The sequence below is a fragment of the Culicoides brevitarsis genome, chromosome 2 (genome assembly GCF_036172545.1).
Source record: "Culicoides brevitarsis isolate CSIRO-B50_1 chromosome 2, AGI_CSIRO_Cbre_v1, whole genome shotgun sequence".
NCBI classification, from domain to species: domain Eukaryota; kingdom Metazoa; phylum Arthropoda; class Insecta; order Diptera; family Ceratopogonidae; genus Culicoides; species Culicoides brevitarsis.
In genome coordinates, this window is record NC_087086.1 from 41,829,625 (window position 1) to 41,848,065 (window position 18,441).

Genomic DNA, 18,441 nt, shown 5'->3' on the forward strand with positions numbered 1-18,441 from the left:
AAATCGAAAATTTCCCAAAAAAATATCATTTTTTATTCTTCACTTTGTATTTAAAAATCAATAATATAACAAAAAATGTAAAATTTTTCTTATCAATAAGTAACTGGGGGCTTGAGTGTTGTTCAATCGTATCAAAAATGGTCAAAAATCTAAGGAACGGTTTAACGTCGTTATAGTTTCTGCAATTCTGTGCTGTCTTTGAAGGGTTTCTTGCTTGACTTAACGATCTCGACATGAGTATCATCCTCCGCATCTAACAAACGGCGTTGTTTGTCGTCTGTCGATCCGCTCGTGAACTCCTTCGCTGCTTTCATGAACATTCTGGCAGTGTAAAAAAACGTAAAAAATGAATTTTTTGCTATTTTATGGCACTTTGACAGTCTTTTTAGTTATTTTTTGTGTATTTTCTTACAATTTTAACATGCGCTGGTTTAGTTACAATATTTTACTTACAAAATAATAATAAAAAAATTAAAGCTAAAAAATACTAAATCATTAGTAAATACAGTTTTCTTCGGCTTTTCACCCAAAATTATCTACAGTTCGTGCAAATTTGTGTTTTTGTGTGTGTGTTTGTTAATTAATTTTTTTAAGCGTTAATAGATGGAGACCCTTTGAAGAAACTGAAAAAGTAACCAATAGATAATAAATTATAAAAAAAAAATAATAAAAATCCGTAGAAATCCCTTTTTTAGTCACCAAACAAGCAAAAAAGAACCCAAAAGTGTTAAAACGAAAACTTACTTGGCAAGAGATGAACTTGTTGATCTACCGAAAATAGGTCTCGGTATGTCATCTAAGCCACGATGCACGGAAATTGAATCTGGATCGAGGAAAGCGCCTGATTCGTAGAGTTGTAAGTACTCGGGAGTCTGTAAGGAAGCTGCTGTTGGTTTGCGATACATTTTCAGAAGCAAAGATGAGCAAAGCACGGAAACGCTTGACATTGCCATTGCAGCAGATCCCATCCAAGGCTGTTTGATGAAGAGAAATTTTATTAATTTTATTAAAAAAAATTACAGTTTTTCGAAATTTTTATAATTTTAAAAAATTTACAATTTTTCAAAAAAAAATTAGCGAAAAGTCAAAAATAGGTATATTTAATAATTTTTTAATTTTTTTAAGAATTAAATTTTTTTTTTAAATTTCAAAAAAAAAAAAATAACAAATAGTCAAAAATATATTTCATAATTTTTCAAATTTTTTTTTTTAAATTTTTCAAAATTTTTTGTCAAATTTTTCAAAAAATTTTTTTAAATTTTTCAATTTTTTTTTTAAATTTATCAAAAAAAAATTATTTAAATTTTTCAAAAAATTTTCAAAAATTGTTTTTTAAATTTACCTCCAATAAGAATCCCCATGGACTGAAAACGCCTGCAGCTAATGGGATTCCAAGTAAATTGTACATACTGGCAAAGAGGAAATTCAAACGAATTCGACGAACAGTCTTGCGAGAAAGATCCAAACAGGCAATTACATCAAGAAGATCGTTCTAAAAAGGCAAAAAATCATAAATTTCTTCAAAAATTTCTTAAAATTCAAAATTCTTACCCTCATCAATACAACATCAGCAGCTTCCGCAGCAACATCTGTACCCGAAGCAATCGAAATCCCAACATCAGCTTGTGCTAAAGCCGGAGAATCGTTCACGCCATCGCCAACCATCGCAACTCTTTCTCCTTTTTCTTGAATTTTTTGAATTTTCGCAACTTTATGTGATGGCAAAACTTCAGCAAAAACTCTCGTAATTCCAACTTGACGAGCAATTGTCGCTGCTGTATTTTTATTATCTCCCGTGAGTAAAATAACATCAATTCCCATCTTTTTCAGCGTGTAAACAGTCAACAAAGCTTCCGGTTTTACCATATCTGAGACAGCTAACATACAAATTAACGTGTTATTAATCGCACAGAGAATGGCTGTGTTCCCCATGGATTCTTCTTCGATCATTGCTGCGTTGATTTCAGGCGGGAGAGTTATTGCATTTCGCATCATCCATTCACGATTTCCGATGAGAACGTTGAATTCGTTGACTAAAGCGAAGGCTTCGGCAGGTTCAGTTTCAATTCCGTCGCCAAAATGCAAAAGTTGCTCAAGTTCAATGTGACTCGGAGATTGTTGCGGAAGTAATTCACGAATTTCAATGCAATTCAAGAATCCCACAGATTTCGTTGCATTCCATGAATTTTTAAAATTAATCATTTTCTCTGCATTTTCTGTTTGTTTCAGGGGCGCATCAATATTTGAGACAGTACATTTTATCCCGCATCCCGGAACAGTTTGAAAATTCTCAACTTTTCCAAAAGTGTTTTGTTCGGAGACTTCTTTCACGAATTTCGTTACTGCTGATGCCAAAGGATGTTCACTGTTACTTTCTGCAGCTCCGAGAATCGTCAAAGCCCTCGATACGGAACAAATTTTTTGCTTAACGAAAAATGTGATTTTCGACGTCATTGGCATTCCGTGAGTAATTGTCCCTGTTTTATCAAAAACGATGGTTTTGACTTTATGTGCGTTTTCTAAAGGACCCGCGCCTTTCATTAAAACTCCGTTTTGCGCTCCAACTCCCGATGAAACCATGACAGCAGTTGGCGTGGCAAGGCCCAAAGCACAAGGACATGCAATAGCAAGAACACTTAATGCACATCGAAACGCGTAACTGAAAATAATTTCATGTTTGTTCATGCCTTCTGTATCGTGATGCTTCACAGGAAGCAAATTCACGTCAACATATCCCGTAATGATCCATCCGACGAGTGTTAAGGTCGAACAGGCGATTACAAAAGGAATGAAATAGGCAGCTATCCGATCGGCAAGTTGTTGAATCGGGGCTTTGGAAGTTTGTGCTTCTTCAACTAAACGAACGATTTGTGCGAGCGTCATATTTTCTCCTGTATGCGAAGCTGTCATCAAAAGTAAGCCATTTTGGTTAATGGAGCCTCCTATTACGACAGATCCTTTCTTTTTAGGCACCGGCATCGATTCTCCCGTAATAAGACTTTCGTCGCACATTGAATTGCCGCATAAAACTTTCCCGTCGACGGGAACTTTGCTGCCCGGAACAACTTTTAAGATATCGCCGCGTTGCACGTAATCCACAGAAATAATTTTTTCCGATAAAACTTCGAAATCATCGCTAACTTTGACTAAAACTGCTTCAGTTGCCTTCAGGGAGAGTAATTTACTGAGTGCTTCGGAGGTTTTTCCTTTGGCGATGTGTTCTAACCATCGTCCCAATGAGATGAAAATTATCAACATCGGCGGGGTGTCGAAAAATGTGACCGGCGAGATACGCATTTGCATTGCAATAGCAGTTGCGAGTACCACAACGGAGTAAATGTACGAAATACTCGTTGCCATTGTGATCAAAACATCCATATTACTTGTGCCGTGTCGAAAAACTGCATTATATGCTTGTTTGTAAAAATGCCATCCGCCGTAAAATTGCACAGGGGTTGATAAAACGAACATTACAAGATTTTCAAGAGACAATCCCGGCATTACCATGATCATATTTTCATGCCCGTGACGTTCCATCTCGATCATGAAGTAAACCATTGCGATCATCGCAGGTCCTCCGAAAATTAACGACACAAGAAACGCATTTCGCCATTTTCGGATGTCCTCTTTGTGTTCCAAATACGAACGTGATTGTTTATCTTTGTTAGATAAAATTTTTGCTTCGAATCCAAGGGACTCGATGTGTTCGCAGATCGTTCGTGCTCCAATTAGCTCATTGTTGAAACGAATTTTGCCCCGTTTTGTGGTTAAAGCAACGACAGCTGACGTTATTCCTTGTACTTTGAGGAGATGTTGTTCGATTTTGTTAACGCATGAAGCACATGTCATCCCGTTTATTTCAATTTCGACGTCATTTTCGCCCGTGCCCTCTTCTTGGATGAGTTCGGAAGGGAAACCAAGTTCACTGATAGATTGGCAAATGTCTTGCGGTGAGATAAGGTTTGGATCGTATTTGACTTCAGCTTTTGCCGCAAGAAGAGCGATTAAAATCGACTCAACTCCGAAGATTTTCTTGCAATGTTTTTCAATGGCGGCGACGCAACTTGCACATGTCATGCCTTGAACGTGCAAAAAACATCTCGTTAAGTCGCCGGATGTTACATTTATCACGCCATTCGATTTTGCGTCGCCTCCTGCTTCGTTTTCGATCTCAAGTAACTTTTTCACGTCAGTCTTTTTGCTCTTTTTACCACTAATACTTTCTGTTTCAGCGACATTTGCTTCAAATCCCATGTCATCAATCCAATCTGCGATTTGTTGGGGATTCGTAACACTTGCATCGTACTTCACAATGCCCATTTTCTCATTTAAATGAACAGCGATCGACATAATGCCCGATTTTCCTGAAATAGCTCCCTCGATATTTCGCACACATGACATGCAAGTCATCCCATAGATGTTAATTCGTGTCTCGAGAATCCCCGAAGCTCCGTTTTCGTTTGTGTAACTGCACTCGAAACCCATATCGTCGATCCATTCTGCAATTTGATCGGGATTTGTGATGACAGGATCGTAATCGATGTATCCCGCATTTTCGCTTAACACTACTTTGATTTTTTGCACTCCGGGACGTTGACTAATTGCACCTTCAATGTTGCGAACGCATGATTGGCAGGTCATTCCGATGATTGGAAGACGCACGGAGGATGTTTCATTGTTGTGATGATCGTCGAGCAAGCCGAGAGACTCGCTGTATTCGTCATCCATGGCGTTTCTGAAGAGAAAAAAGAAAAAAAAATATTAAAAAGTTGAAATTTTTTCAAAAAATTTTTAAATTTTCATCATAAGTGACATACAAAAGCTTAATTTTATCATCTTGACCCTCATTTTCGTTATGAATAGAAGCAATCGTCGAAATTCGTTTCATGTTTTTGTTACAAAGAGAACTTTTTCCGGTTTTTCCTTATCTTTATGGCTTCAAAGCATGAAGCATGACGCAAAAAAGGCAAATATTTGGTTGTAAATTCGCCTATTATTTCTCTTTAACACGTTATTTTCCTAAAATTTGTTAATTTATTGCCTTATTATTATTTTAAAGACACAAATTGAAAGTCTGTTGCTATTAAAAGTTTGAATATGACTAAATTTCATACGAAGGGTTTCATAAAGATAAGGATTTGAGGTAAAAATGTTTAAAAGTTGACTGATTTGAAAATATGAATGATAAAAAAAGCAAAAAAATAAAAAAAAAATTAAATTCTCAAGTTCGAAAATAATATTTTTAAATTTTCGAAAATTTTAAGTTTTAACTGAAAAAATTTTTTTTCTTTGACATAGTTTTGTTTTGAAAACTAAATCAAGAGAAAAACTGTGTCAAAAACTATGTCAAAAACTGTGTCAAAGCAATTTTTGTCAAATCTTGCTCGAAATGGATAAAAATTTATCAGAGGACTCTAATTTATCATTTTTAATAATTTTTTAACTCAAAACTGCTAAAAAATTGAAACTGAAAAAAATTTTTTTTTCTTTGACATAGTTTTGTTTTGAAAACTAAATCAAGAGCAAAAAAACTGTGTCAAAAACTGTGTCAAAGCCATTTTTGTCAAATCTTGCTCGAAATGGATAAAAATTTATCAGAGGACTCTAATTTATCATTTTTAATAATTTTTTAACTCAAAACTGCTAAAAAATTGAAACTGAAAATTTTTTTTTTCTTTGACATAGTTTTGTTTTGAAAACTAAATCAAGAGAAAAACTGTGTCAAAGCAATTTTTGTCAAATCTTGCTCGAAATGGATAAAAATTTATCAGAGGACTCTAATTTATCATTTTTAATAATTTTTTAACTCAAAACTGCTAAAAAATTGAAACTGAAAAAATTTTTTTTCTTTGACATAGTTTTGTTTTGAAAACTAAATCAAGAGAAAAACTGTGTCAAAAACTATGTCAAAAACTGTGTCAAAGCAATTTTTGTCAAATCTTGCTCGAAATGGATAAAAATTTATCAGAGGACTCTAATTTATCATTTTTAATAATTTTTTAACCCAAAACTGCCAAAAAATTGAAACTGAAAAAAATTTTTTTCTTTGACATAGTTAGAAAAATTTTTCAAAATAGTTTTTGGAAAGGAAAAATTAAGTCTAATTTTAAGCTAATTTTATAACAATATCATAGAAAATAACTCAAAATTAACCAATTTTATTACTTTTCCATACTAAATAGTACTAAAAACGAAAATCTTTATAAAATTTCTATATCCCCCATGGATTTTTTTTCAAGCATGTCAAAGTCATTCAAAGTCTCGAGTTCGAAAATAATATTTTCAAATTTTCGAAAATTTTTAGTTTCGAAGAAAAAAAAATTATTAAAAATATACAATATTAAAGTAAAAAAGAATTTTTTAAAAAAATTCAAATAATTTTTTAAGTTAATTTTTTTAATAATTTTCAAAAATTTTTAATAAAAAATATATATATATATTTTTTTTGAATGTCTATTTGATAGATATTGAACTTAAAAATTGAAAGATATGAAAAAAAAAATACGTAAAAAAATACGTAAAAAATACGTATTTTTTTTTTTAAATATAATTTGTTGGTTTTGAATGCATAAATTTTTCAAAAAAAAAAAAAAATTCAAATTTTAATCAAATTATTACGACTTTCAAACATTTTCACCTCAAACAACAACTTATCTATTCGAGCGATAATTCTCATTTATTTATTTATTCGTCTTCGGTCAATAAGTGATAAGATATCCTCAAGTGTTACCTTTTGAGATAATGCTCAATAGGTACATGAACAGTAGAGAAGTTTTGATCTACTTTTCAAACGCAACAACAAAATTCTTGCACAACGTACGATATTTTAATGAGTTAGACAGACATTGCAACGTTTTTGGAATAAATTTTAGACATGCATGTGTGTCGCAACTTTAGACCAGTTTTTGCAATTCAACTGAATTCCTTCGTTAAACCACGAAAAACATTCATATCTTATTAATATTTATTGAACAAGTTAAATTTTTTTGGATTTGAAATACAATAATTTACAAGGAGATTAAGGAATCTTAAAAGTTTTTGCAAAATTTGACGCTTTATCATCGTCCCGTTTCCTCGGAAGATGACGACGTGCTTGCTGTATGCGACAATTTCTCATTTTCGACTGCCAATTCCATTTCCGTGTGTCTCGATTGAACATGTTTGACCCATTCGCCCGGCGTTATGAAGTAAGTAGCACACAAATCGCATCGCAAAGAAGCCGTATTTTCATCATCGAGATCCAAATCTTCCGTTCGTCGTCTTTTTCGTGTTGGGATATTCGTTTCTGCGTGTCTTTTAACGTGTCGTACCCAATCCGCGGGCAAAATAAAATCTTCTTTGCAGATTTCGCAAGATAATTTTTGGAAATGTGTTCCTTGGGGAGGAATTTCTTCCGTTTTGATGTACATGCCGCGATGACATTTGATTTTTTCAGCTGTTTTCGTGAATTCGTCACTCCATTCAACAGGCTCCTCCTTAATTGTCGTCAGGAAGTTCACGAGATGCGATTGTTGGTGCGTCACATGCGTTTTTGGAACGGAAATTTTTGTTGATGTATGTTGCTCGATGCTTGGGCGACGCGTTGCACATGGGACTTTGTGAAAAGTGTCTTTTTGCGGGACATGCGAAGGCGTTGGCGCCACACTGCTGATGACAGAAACGACTTTTTGCGGTGCCTCAGCGTGAATTTGCTGCGGAATATTTGACGTTGGATGATGCGACGTCGAAGGACACAAAATTTTAGGCTTTTCTGCTTTGTTTTCTTTGCCTGCAGAGTCTCCGCGATACAATCCACGCACTTTTAGGACATCGCCCGCATGAAGAACTTCCTTCAGAATGTCGTTGGAGACACGAGACTCGCCGCGATACATGTAATGGATGAGAATTTTCATCGCCTGGTACGTCAAATCGGGCGGAAGGACAATGTAGATGATTGGCATGACAGACATTTGGGGCAATTTTTCGAAAATTGACGCGAAATACTAAAATTTTTTTAATGAAATTTTAATTTTTTATCGTTTTAGGGACCAAAAAGGCATTTACCATCGATGTTGAGCTCAAGACAATTTTATGGCACGGAATTGACTGTTCTTCGCACAACAACATCACATCCGCGTACTTGCTGTTGCGATATAACGATGCAATATTGCTGTTTAAATTGCATTGATGTTGCGCCCATTTCAGCTGATAGTCGAGCGTTTCCATCTCGGATAGCGATTTTTCACGCAAAACACGAAAATTTCAAATTTAACTCTTTTCTTTTGCGAAAATTCTACGGGAAATTCTGTTGTTTACAACCAACCAACTTTGTTTGACGACGTATCGATTTTTCGATATTGATTTTTTGTGTGCGCTCACAAAACAACGAATGAACGCATTCCTCCCTCTCTTTCCGTGTCGTATATATGTTCTCGTTCGTAGTAAATATGGTTACAAAAATCAAGTCAATTCGCATTTTTGGCTTCGAAATCGATCAACTTCAGACTGAGTCGAAGGACTTTCGAGCCAACTCCCTTCTGAATGACCGTTATTCGTCAAATTTCAAGGTCCCCCAATATTTTTTGTTATTATTCCGCCTTCGCAGTACCCAACATTCTCTTTCACATGACTAACGTAAGCATAGAAACATTAAAAATTAGATCCGTTACTGTTTTAGTAGCAAGTCTCAAAGCAACACGAACGGCTTTCAATAAAAAAAAAACAGCGAACGATATTATCTCGAAATGCTTTAAATAAATAAATTCAAACAAAAAAAAATATTACACATTATTATTACTGCATGCGTTGATCGCTCGTTGAATGTATGAGGCACGAACAATGCAACCAAAGGTGATTATTTAACGTTATTTGATCATTTGTGTGTTTTTGCACGACTTTTTCAGATAAATCTGTGAGAAATATCCAGAGTAGGTCACAAGTTGCCTTGAAATATTTTCAAAAAGGGCGCTAAAAATGACAAATTCTTACTAAAACTTTCAATTTTTCACACTTTTCGCATTCGATTCACTCCAAAATCAGTCAGTTGTGTGATGTTAAGTAACAAAAATTTATTTTTTTTTTAAATTACTTGTACGAAGAAAGTACATAAAGCAAATAGTCGACAAAAACTGGATCATTACAACGTTCGTACAGATAAAGACAATGTAAAGAAAAGGTAATAAAGTGAATGTGAAATGCAAAAAAAAAATGTAGACAGAGCAGTGAATGTGTAGAGAAATGAATTTTTATGTTACTTGAAGGTACTTTCGCTTTATTGCGATGTAAATAGGGATTATTTTGTATTGAGTCAAGTACCTTTTTATGAGACTTTATGCGGTTTTATGCAATTTAAGCAATTATTTTTGGATTTTTTTACTGAATAAAAAAATTAATTTCCAAAATTTTATCAAAAGTTTGAAGTTAAAGTTTGAATTAAATTTAAAATTTTTAATTAAAATAAAATTCTACAAAAAAAAAATAAATTTTATTTTTTTTATTTCAGTTTTCAAATTTTTAACTGTAATTGGTTTGAATTAAATTTAATTTTTTTTAAATTAAATTTTTAAAATTTTTCAAAAAATAATAAATTTTTATTTTTGTTGTTTGAATTTTCAAAATTTTATCTTTCATGTGTTTGAATCAAATTAAAAATTTTTTAACTCAAATTTTTTAAATAAATTTTTAATTTTTTTATTTACCTAAATAAATTTTTATTTTTTTATTTAAATAAATTTTTAAATTTTTTTATTTAAATAAATTTTTATTTAAAATTTTAAAAATAATATCTTTTAAAAATTTTTGAGCACTTGACTTAAAACTTTTGATTAAAAATTTCAACTTTTAATAATTTTTTCTTTTAAAATTTCCTTTTTATGTTAAAAAATTCACATTTATCGGTTGTAGACTTGGCTAATTATCTAATGAGTAATCAAACAAGCGTTCAATAACAGCTTAATTAGTAAACATTAAGTCACTTACGACGTCTCTTGTATACAATACTCTCATTGTTTTTAATTTTTTTTATCATTAAACACTTTAACTGTAATTTCGCCATTACTCCATAAGAAAAACTTACTTTCTTCAATTTTTTAATGTTGAACTGTTGTTTGCTGAACTGCGATGTTAATCTTAAACTTTTATATCTCACACATTTTTCACCTTTTTATTGGATTTTTTATTAATTCTTTTGCTTTTCTAACCACAATTCTGCTTTTTTTGTACGTCACTTTTGGGTTTTTTTTTATTTTTTTTTTTTAAGACAATGCATGAAATTTTACTTTAATTGAAACTAATCGCTTTTAAAGTGAACTTTTTCCAATTTGTTTTGTATCACATTTCAATTACAATTTATATGCGGGCACTAATTGAGAGATAAATTTATTTGCATTCGACTGATCTGACGCATAAACTGTTCAATACTGAACTCGAAGTTTTTTCAGCTAACAAAGCGGAATGAATTAACACACACAAGAGAGAGAGAAATAGTTGAAAAAATAGTTGTTGAACGGGTTTTTAGCGGCGTTTGATGAATTTTAGCCAACTTTTGGTTTGGGTTTGTTTTGATTTTTTTCAGCTATTACACGGTGAATGAACTCCAACGTGAATTTCTGAGCAAATTTTCTTGTTTTTAAGATTTATGGCAATTTTTGTCAAATCACCTGTTGATATTTCACGCGCAGATAACCAACTCCTGAAGAAGTATTGGCATAAAAATTGATAATAATTGACTTTGATAATCCATTTATCGCCAAATTTGACATTTTATTGCACGTAAAAGACTTTTCATCTAAAATTTTTGACTTTTATAGCTCACCTATCTAATCTACGGTACTTGAAACTTTTGGATTTCATCTTTATCGATGATTGTCGTTCTATAAAATGACGACAAATTGACAAACTTCTGGATTTCTAATTAAAAATTTGTTTTTGTGCACGATCAAGACATGTTGTTCGAGTAATAAACAAATTAATACTGAAAAATATGAAAAATTTCAGTGTCAAGTGCTCTTCCATTCATTAAATTATCAATGGAAGAGATAAGCCGAGTTGGAATAGAGCAACGTTGATAGCAAAAATGAGAGAATTATCGCTCTCTTGGATGAATTTCAAGCACTTAATGTTGATTCAATGCATCAAGCGTGATGAGAAGAAGTGCGTAGAGCGATAACAATTAAAGATTTTGTGACGTCACTAATGATGATTTATCGAAAGTTCTTTGTCGCGTCAGATAATTGAGACAAAAAAAATTTACCCAGAATTTTCTGCATTTTTATCGTTCGTTGAACTCTGTGGAGCAGCTGATTCTTCTTTTTCTACAAAGAAAATAAATAAGAGACAAAAATAGATTGAGATTAGAATGCACATCGTATAAAATGAGGGCAGATGATAACATATTGGACTTTTCGACAGGCAATAAATCCGGATTGGATGAAAAATTTACCTTTGTGATCTTCAGTTTCTGTGATTTTTTCATTTTTTACGTCAGTTTCCATCACTTTTCCTCTTTTTCACTGGATAATTGATGATTTTTGTTAATTTTTTTTAGTAGGAGGACACTAAATTATTATGTCACGTAGTATCATCTCCTTGGATTTGGAGAATTTTTGCGTTTTGTGATGATTGTTGTCGTAATTCGTCGTTGCTTGTAGTTTATTTGATATTTTTTGTTCGATATTTGACTCAAATTTAAGAGTAATTAAAGGAAAAATCACTGGATAATGAAAACCAAAACATTGCACGAGACGAATGAAAGTGATAAATTGAAATGTCATCTTTTCGCTAATTCAAAAACTATCAGCTGTCAATTTTTTGGCGTCTTAAAGAGTTGTGAAAGTCAGGAAAATGATTTTTTCTCGTAATTTTGCGTCTTAATCAATATTTCTTATTGAAATTGTGTGACAAAACAGAGTAAAAGTGGCGTTTGCAACAGATCCTCTATCTTTTGAACGTTATTTTCTTCAGCAAAACAAGATGCAGGTGCGTAAAATGACCTTGCATAGAATTTTCGTGCAATTTCTAAACATTTCCATAAACATTTCTCCCATTTTTAGACGATCGACGATCAACCATACCCGTTGTTAGTGGGCACCGAGGTCTCTGCCAAATACAAAGGAGCCTTTTGCGAGGCCAAAGTACGTAAAGTTGTACGTAACATAAAATGCAAAGTCGCCTACAAGCAGGGACTCGGTTCAGGTACTGTGGGCGACGACATGATACGGGGTCAAATTCGCATGGGAGCAACTGTCGAAGTCAAACATCCCGATCGGAAGGAATATGTCGAAGCAACTATCACAAAAATCCAAGATATTTCGCAATATACGGTTGTTTTCGATGACGGCGATATTACGACGCTGCGAAGAACAGCACTTTGCTTGAAAAGCGGGCGACATTTTAACGAAATGACGTTAGATGAGTTACCATTGACGAATCCAGAGCATTTTGGAAATCCCGTTGTTGGAGTTGGGCGTCGCGGAAGACGTTCGGGAAGACATATGCAAGACGACAGCTCGGAAGAGGAAGATGACGAGCCTCCCGTAAAGAAAAAGGTACAAGAAAAGGAGGCAAATATCGGAAAAGTTATTTGTGTTGAAATGTCAGAGACGAAAAAGAAGTCTTCGAAGGAAAATTGGTTCCCTGCTCTCGTTGTAGCGCCAACAGCACAAGAAACTGTCAAGATAAAAGTTAAAGATGAATATCTCGTGCGTTCTTTCAAAGATGGGCGTTATTATACAGTGCCGAAAAAAGAAGCGCAAGACTTTACCCGCGAACTTGCCGCTTCAGAAAAAAATCCTGCCGTCATTTCTGCTCTTGAATTCTTGGATAAAGATCAACTTCCGCCTCATTGGGATCGTGACGTGCTATTTGGATCAACTGACGGCTCAAGTGACACAGATCCCGATTACGAGAGTGACAGTTCAACGGATGAACCTTCGGAGGAAAAAGATCATTTTGTCGCCCAATTATACAAATTTATGGATGATCGCGGAACTCCTTTGAACAAAGGTCCTTCAATTACGAATCGAGATGTCGATTTGTATCGTTTATTCCGCACGGTACAAAAATTAGGCGGTTATAACAAAGTAACGACCCAAAATCAATGGAAAGCAATTGCAATTCGTTTGGGATTTGCACCCGCAACGGCAAGCATCACAAATTTGGTGAAACAAGCTTATAAGAAATTCTTGCATGCCTTTGAGGAATTCAATCGTAAGCTTGGATGTACGATGATAACAACGCCTCGAAATCGACCAACGAAGGGAAGAAGTTTAGTAAGAGCCAGTTCTGTCGCAAGCCCGAAACCTAAAGAGGAAAATGTGAAAGAAAATGTCTCAAAAACGACGCCAAGTGCTTCAACATCTGCAGCAACGAGTGTTCCGACGACGATAAATGTGAAGCAAGAAGAAGAAGAAGTCGCGAATGAAAGCGGAGGAGAACAAAAAGTGAAACACAGCAGCAAAAAACTCGGAAAAGTTCGAAATTTGGTCGATAAATTTGAGGAAAAGAAGGATTTGAGTGAGAAAGAAGACGAACCTCGTCCGACAAAGGAGAAGGAAAGCGGTAAAGATAGCGGAAATGAAAAAGAACGCAAAAAAGATAAACCTCCAAGTAAGAAAACTCCATTGCCGGATGATAAGAGACAAAGTGTTCGAAAACGCAAAGATAGCGAAACATCGTTGAAAAAAGAACCCGAAGCAATTGCTCCCGGAACATCGAAGCCAAATGCTAATTCAACCTTCAAAATCGACATTGGCGACAAACTCAAAGTTTTCTATCACGAACAAAAAGTCACGTACGAAGCAAAAGTGTTGGAAATTCAAAAGCAAGACGGAGAAAATGTCTATTTGGTACATTACACGGGCTGGAATACGCGATACGACGAATGGGTTCGTCGAGATCGTATCGCCGAAAATCTCACAAATGCCAAACAATCCAAAAAAGGCAACAAATCATCACAAAAACCAACGAATCAAGGCACAAGTCCCGCTGCGCCGCCGCCATCTGCGGGAAATAATGCTGTAGGTCCAAAATCCGCGAAACGCAATCGTGTCGGATCAAAAGGCGAACGATCAACAACTCCCTTACCGGGGTCAGGAAAGAGCCCAATGACACCCGTTTCGCGACGTGTTGGCACACGAGGCAGTAGTGCACGACGAACATCGAATAATACGGATATTTCGAGCATTCAAACGGATTCCGACACAGATTCGGATGAACCTATCAAAAAAAGTGCGCAACGAAGTACTTCGTCGTCAGCAGCTTCGACAACAAAAGCAATCGCTTCCGACAAATCTAACGTCACAGAATCATCAGATGAGTTTTCGAATGGAACAAAGGGACGAGATTATGATTTGAATCAAATTCGTTCAGAATTGAAGGGATTTAAAGATTTGAAAAGTGGATCTCCCGCAGCTTTGGAAAGTCTTGGGATTACTTCAGAAGTTGTGATTAAAGTTAAGAACGAAGATATCTCGAATTTGTCAACGAAGAGCAATTTATCGACAGCTTCTACCTCGGCGACAAAGTTTTCGGGTGTTTCATCCGATTCTGAGGAATTTGGAGACGGCGATGATTCACAATCTTCAGCAAAAACATTCGGATCTGATTCGTTGAAAACTCTTCAAACGAAACTCATTGCAGAAAAATCTTCGAACGAACAAAAAAGCTTTGGAAAACTCGAAAAATCAAGTCCAGCTCCATCTCCTGTCGCAAAACAAACAGAAAAGAAGGAAACCAAGACACCATCGAAAGCTGCAAAAGCAAAACAAACTGATAAAAAATCCGAAAAAACTCCCGCGAAAAATACGGATAAAAAATCTTCGCCATCGCCGCAACAATCCGCATCGAGTAACATTGAAAAATCCATCCCACGAAGCGTCATCGAGAAAAGTACCGCAAAAACTGTCTTGGAAAAGTCAAAATCTCCCATTTTGGAGTTGCAAGGAATGAAAGATGCGAAAAAAGAAGAAACTTCGGACATCTACGAGTTTAAAGAACCCGAACCGTTCGAATTTGAAAGTGCAGCCAGTAGCAGAAAGCATTTGTCAGACATGGAAACTGAGAAAAAAACAAAGAAACGCACGATTTCAGGCACTTCTGCGACAGATGAGTCTCCAACGCGTGAACAATCGAGTCCCGCATCAAGTAAAAAAGTTAAAAAATCTCCCATGAAAGCGGATTCAACGAAAGTAAAGGACGAGGAAATCGCTTCAAGTTCGAGTTTTGCATCAGAAAGTGTCGAATCTGCCTTCGATGCGTTACGAAAATCGCCGAGCTTCAAACCGATCGGAAAAATGGATGAATACGATGCGCCTGGAAGTCCCAAATTGATCAACAAATCCGTTTTTATGAACACAAATTTGGAGTCTTCGCCCGAATGCATATTGAAAAGTGAAAAAATTGGCGTATTACGAGGCTTGGGAAGTGTAAAGGACGAACAAAAGCATAAAATATCAGAATTGGAGTCTGTGAAGAAGATTTTGACAGATCCGATGTACGAACCTCCCAAAGTAGAGAAACCTTGTTCGATTGCAGACAAACTTTTGAACGTTTTAAGTCAAAAATCGAATGTTGAATCGGAATCTAAGCCTGAAAAAAAGATTGGCGACTCTCCGTTGACTTTTATCTCGAAGAAACCCGAAATGCTGAAGTCGTCGTTGGCGTCAATTGCGCATTTAGGAGATCCTCCGAAGATAGATACGAGTCATTTCATCCCAATCAAGTCCTCATCACAAGACACAAAAGTCGATATTTTGGAGTCAATTTCCCCGAAGAACAATGAATTGAGTGAAACAATCCAAAAATTGGAAAGTGTCATTCAGAAAAGTTCTGCGGCTCAAGCTGCTTCTACAACGACCCAAACTCCCCAAAATCGATACGAAGAAGAGTCTGACGACAGTACTGATTCAGAACAAAGTCGTTTAGTGATCGAAGATGAAAGTCAATCTTCAGAATTTTTGCAAACTGATGACTTGAACGACATCAAGACGAACGTAATAATGAAGCAAGACAAACATGTCAACCCGAAATTCCTTCAAGAGTCCTTCCAAGAGTCGAAACTCATCCAACGTCAATACGAAAGCAGTAATTTGGTGAAAATTTCTGACGAGCCAACAACAAAAACTGTCGAAAAAACAACAACTGCTGAAGGAGAAACGCCCAACGAGCCAATTTCGATGCTTTTGTGTGAAGAAACTATCCCCGGAAGTCCCGCTTCGAGCGGAATTAAAGATGCAACAGACACAAACACGAGAAAAGTTTATGCAGATTCAGGATTTTTGGTTCCTGCTTCATTGGGAGAGCGAGATGACATTGATCCAAACGACTATTCAGGCAAAAAAGGCACTCAAACAGCTGAAAATTCGCCCCGAGGAAGTTATAGTCAAGATGATAGCAAATCTGATAGCGAAAGAATGAGTAAGAAATTTTTTTTAATTAAAAATTTTGAGATTTTTAGAATTTTTTTGTATTTTAGCACAAGATGAGTATTCAGGCAAGAAACGTACGAAGAGACAACGAAAATCAAGTGAGACAGAAACATCTGCTAAGAAACGTCGGGGACGTACAAATGCTGCTAACACAAGAAATAACGGTAAAAATGATTTTTTTCATGAAAAATTTTCGAAAATTTATTTTTTTTTATTTTTCCGTATAGCAGGCACAGATAGCGAAGACAATTCAGATATCGCTCCTCATCGTTCAGTGCCCATGCAAAATATTTCAAACACGTGTAACATTGCAGGACGATCTCTCAAACCATCGCAGTACAATTTCTTGGTTCAATTAGGTATGTAATTCAAAATTTTCCTAAAAATTCAATTTACAAAAAATATTTTTTTTTCAGATCCCGCCCTTAGCAGTAATCAACGTATCTCAATACTCCGCAAAAAAATTCAAGATTTGCAAAAAACTTATAACAACATCAAATCCGAGCTCGCCAGCATCGAGAGACGTCGTAAAAAGTTACGACGACGCGAACGAGAAAACAAAAAGAATGAAAAAGCAAAAGCAAGTAGTTAAAAAAAATGCAATTTCACGTCTCTGGCAGGCTCGACAGACACGATTGTGAGGCAATTTGTTTAAATTTTTCAAAAGTTTTTTAGATGTGACATGAAATTAGTTGGAAATTTACTTTTCTTTTTAGTATTAATGAGAATTTTATAACAAAAAAAAAATAATGTTTAAGGCATTTAACGTATTTTGGCATCAACTTATGAGTTAAGGACCTTTTTTAAAAATAGAAATAAAAAGAATTTTAACAAATAACGTATATTATTGACGAATTCTATCCGTGATCTGATTCAGATTCGCTGCTACTATAATTTCCCAAAAGTGAAAGTGAAGAATTTCCTTTTTTATTGTCTTCTTTTGGCTTCTCTTGACTTTCTTTTGAAGAACTTGGTTCATCAAGTTTTGTTTTCTTTTTCACAACTCCGATATTTGTTTGTGTCAGACTTCGTTTCAGCAAATTTTCGCGTTTTAATCCCCCAAATGATTGTAAAAGGGTCGAAGGTAAGGCAGGTTTTGCCATAATTTCGAGTTGTTTTTGTTTTTCGCGCGATTTTACGTCTTTACTTGCGTGAAGTCTTAATAATTTGGCGACTTTTTGATCGTCAGCTGATTCGGGAAGTAATTTTATGTCCAAACTACTCTTTTTGAGCAATTCATTATCCTTTTCTTCCGTCGCTTTTATCTCTTTTTTCTGTTTTCTGAATTCCGCTCTCAAACGGGAATTCGCTTCGAAACAATCTTTCCATACATCGTTGTTGCGTTGATAAAGTCTTCCAATTACGGGTTTTGCGTCGTCAGCTGCTTGTTGATCTTTTGCGCCGTGTTCGAGTTTGTACATCGGATCGTCGAAAAGTTTCCTCTGAACTTCCTTCGTTTCGGGCACGATTTGTTCATTTTGCGTTGGATCCCATCGATTTTCTTGTCTTCGTGCGCCTTTAACGATCACATAGTCCAAATTGCCCGGATCTGTTTTGATCTCGAAATGATTGTCGCACAAATGGCATTTCATCCGAAACTGATACACGGGAGTCGAATAGTACATTCCAACTTTGGTCTTCTCGGCGTTGTAACGAACACCCATGCCAATGTGATTTTTGCATCCTTCGCACCAAATATTGTATGGCATCTCAAAACGGATAATAATGATGCCCAAATGGATCTTGCGAGCACGTTCACGCAAGGCATGGGTCCCGAGAAAGGCATTGAGACTTCCTAAAAAAAGAATTTTGGATAAAATATTTTTTAAAAGTGAAAATTTAAGACATTTACCTTTTTTCGGATCATAATCTGGCGGATAGTAATGATTCTGTCCTTTACGTTCACCCATTTTTGAACGATATTAAGCTTTAAAATCCTTTTAAATCAAAAAAATTTGTTAAAAATTCTCGAATTTCATGAAATTGTTTATTTTTTAGTGTTGCCAGATGTTGACAATCAGCTGATACGCCCCAGCAT

The 18,441-nt window shown here is 35.1% G+C and overlaps 4 protein-coding genes across 11 annotated transcripts; 1 reads left to right on the forward strand and 3 right to left on the reverse strand.

The window, feature by feature from the left end:
- Positions 1-170: 170 nt before the first annotated feature.
- Positions 171-11,703, reverse strand: LOC134832826 (copper-transporting ATPase 1). 5 transcript variants are annotated; one of them, XR_010162082.1, is made up of 7 exons: positions 11,420-11,703; positions 11,231-11,291; positions 1,552-4,735; positions 1,343-1,492; positions 745-974; positions 454-623; positions 215-321 (listed from the first exon to the last, which is right to left on the reverse strand). XR_010162082.1 is itself a non-coding variant. In XM_063847007.1 (6 exons), the coding sequence occupies exons 1-6, from the start codon at positions 11,469-11,471 to the stop codon at positions 171-173; spliced, it is 3,828 nt and encodes a 1,275-aa protein (XP_063703077.1). In that variant the 5' UTR covers positions 11,472-11,703. The 5 variants fall into 5 exon arrangements, 4 of the variants coding, with proteins under 4 accessions (XP_063703077.1, XP_063703079.1, XP_063703080.1 ...); XM_063847007.1 differs by lacking the exon at positions 454-623 and having other exon boundaries at positions 171-321; XM_063847009.1 differs by lacking the exons at positions 454-623; positions 11,231-11,291; positions 11,420-11,703 and adding an exon at positions 10,793-10,951 and having other exon boundaries at positions 171-321.
- LOC134832456 (uncharacterized) lies at positions 7,052-8,205 on the reverse strand. Its single transcript, XM_063846476.1, has 2 exons — positions 8,044-8,205; positions 7,052-7,982 (listed from the first exon to the last, which is right to left on the reverse strand). Exons 1-2 carry the CDS (start codon positions 8,203-8,205, stop codon positions 7,059-7,061), a joined length of 1,086 nt encoding a protein of 361 aa, XP_063702546.1. The 3' UTR covers positions 7,052-7,058.
- A 110-nt stretch (positions 11,704-11,813) lies between the features above and the next one.
- Positions 11,814-17,229, forward strand: LOC134829322 (AT-rich interactive domain-containing protein 4B). 4 transcript variants are annotated; one of them, XM_063842357.1, is made up of 5 exons: positions 11,814-11,955; positions 12,030-16,392; positions 16,451-16,567; positions 16,631-16,762; positions 16,820-17,229. In XM_063842357.1, exons 1-5 carry the CDS (start codon positions 11,950-11,952, stop codon positions 16,993-16,995), a joined length of 4,794 nt encoding a protein of 1,597 aa, XP_063698427.1. In that variant the 5' UTR covers positions 11,814-11,949; the 3' UTR covers positions 16,996-17,229. The 4 variants fall into 4 exon arrangements, with proteins under 4 accessions (XP_063698427.1, XP_063698425.1, XP_063698428.1 ...); XM_063842355.1 differs by having other exon boundaries at positions 16,833-17,229; XM_063842358.1 differs by having other exon boundaries at positions 16,634-16,762.
- LOC134829323 (coiled-coil domain-containing protein 130 homolog) lies at positions 17,143-18,397 on the reverse strand. The gene is made up of 2 exons (XM_063842360.1): positions 18,256-18,397; positions 17,143-18,198 (listed from the first exon to the last, which is right to left on the reverse strand). Exons 1-2 carry the CDS (start codon positions 18,311-18,313, stop codon positions 17,261-17,263), a joined length of 996 nt encoding a protein of 331 aa, XP_063698430.1. The 5' UTR covers positions 18,314-18,397; the 3' UTR covers positions 17,143-17,260.
- Positions 18,398-18,441: the final 44 nt, after the last annotated feature.

What these genes read in the sequence shown, in the direction of transcription:
- LOC134832826 (XM_063847007.1), bottom strand. Translation starts at nt 11,471, where the DNA reads ATGGAAACTGACGTAAAAAATGAAAAAATCACAGAAACTGAAGATCAC. An exon ending in AGAAACTGAAGATCACAAAG is followed by an intron (nt 11,292 to 11,419) that starts GTAAATTTTTCA and finishes TTTTCTTTGTAG; the next exon opens with AAAAAGAAGAATCAGCTGCT. An exon ending in CTGATGTTGTATTGATGAGG is followed by an intron (nt 1,493 to 1,551) that starts GTAAGAATTTTG and finishes TTGCCTTTTTAG; the next exon opens with AACGATCTTCTTGATGTAAT.
- LOC134829323 (XM_063842360.1), bottom strand. Translation starts at nt 18,313, where the DNA reads ATGGGTGAACGTAAAGGACAGAATCATTACTATCCGCCAGATTATGAT. An exon ending in AGATTATGATCCGAAAAAAG is followed by an intron (nt 18,199 to 18,255) that starts GTAAATGTCTTA and finishes TTCTTTTTTTAG; the next exon opens with GAAGTCTCAATGCCTTTCTC.
- LOC134832456 (XM_063846476.1), bottom strand. Translation starts at nt 8,205, where the DNA reads ATGGAAACGCTCGACTATCAGCTGAAATGGGCGCAACATCAATGCAAT. An exon ending in TCTTGAGCTCAACATCGATG is followed by an intron (nt 7,983 to 8,043) that starts GTAAATGCCTTT and finishes AAAAAATTTTAG; the next exon opens with TATTTCGCGTCAATTTTCGA.
- LOC134829322 (XM_063842355.1), top strand. An exon ending in ATCTGATAGCGAAAGAATGA is followed by an intron (nt 16,393 to 16,450) that starts GTAAGAAATTTT and finishes TTTGTATTTTAG; the next exon opens with CACAAGATGAGTATTCAGGC. An exon ending in CAATTTCTTGGTTCAATTAG is followed by an intron (nt 16,763 to 16,832) that starts GTATGTAATTCA and finishes TCCCGCCCTTAG; the next exon opens with CAGTAATCAACGTATCTCAA.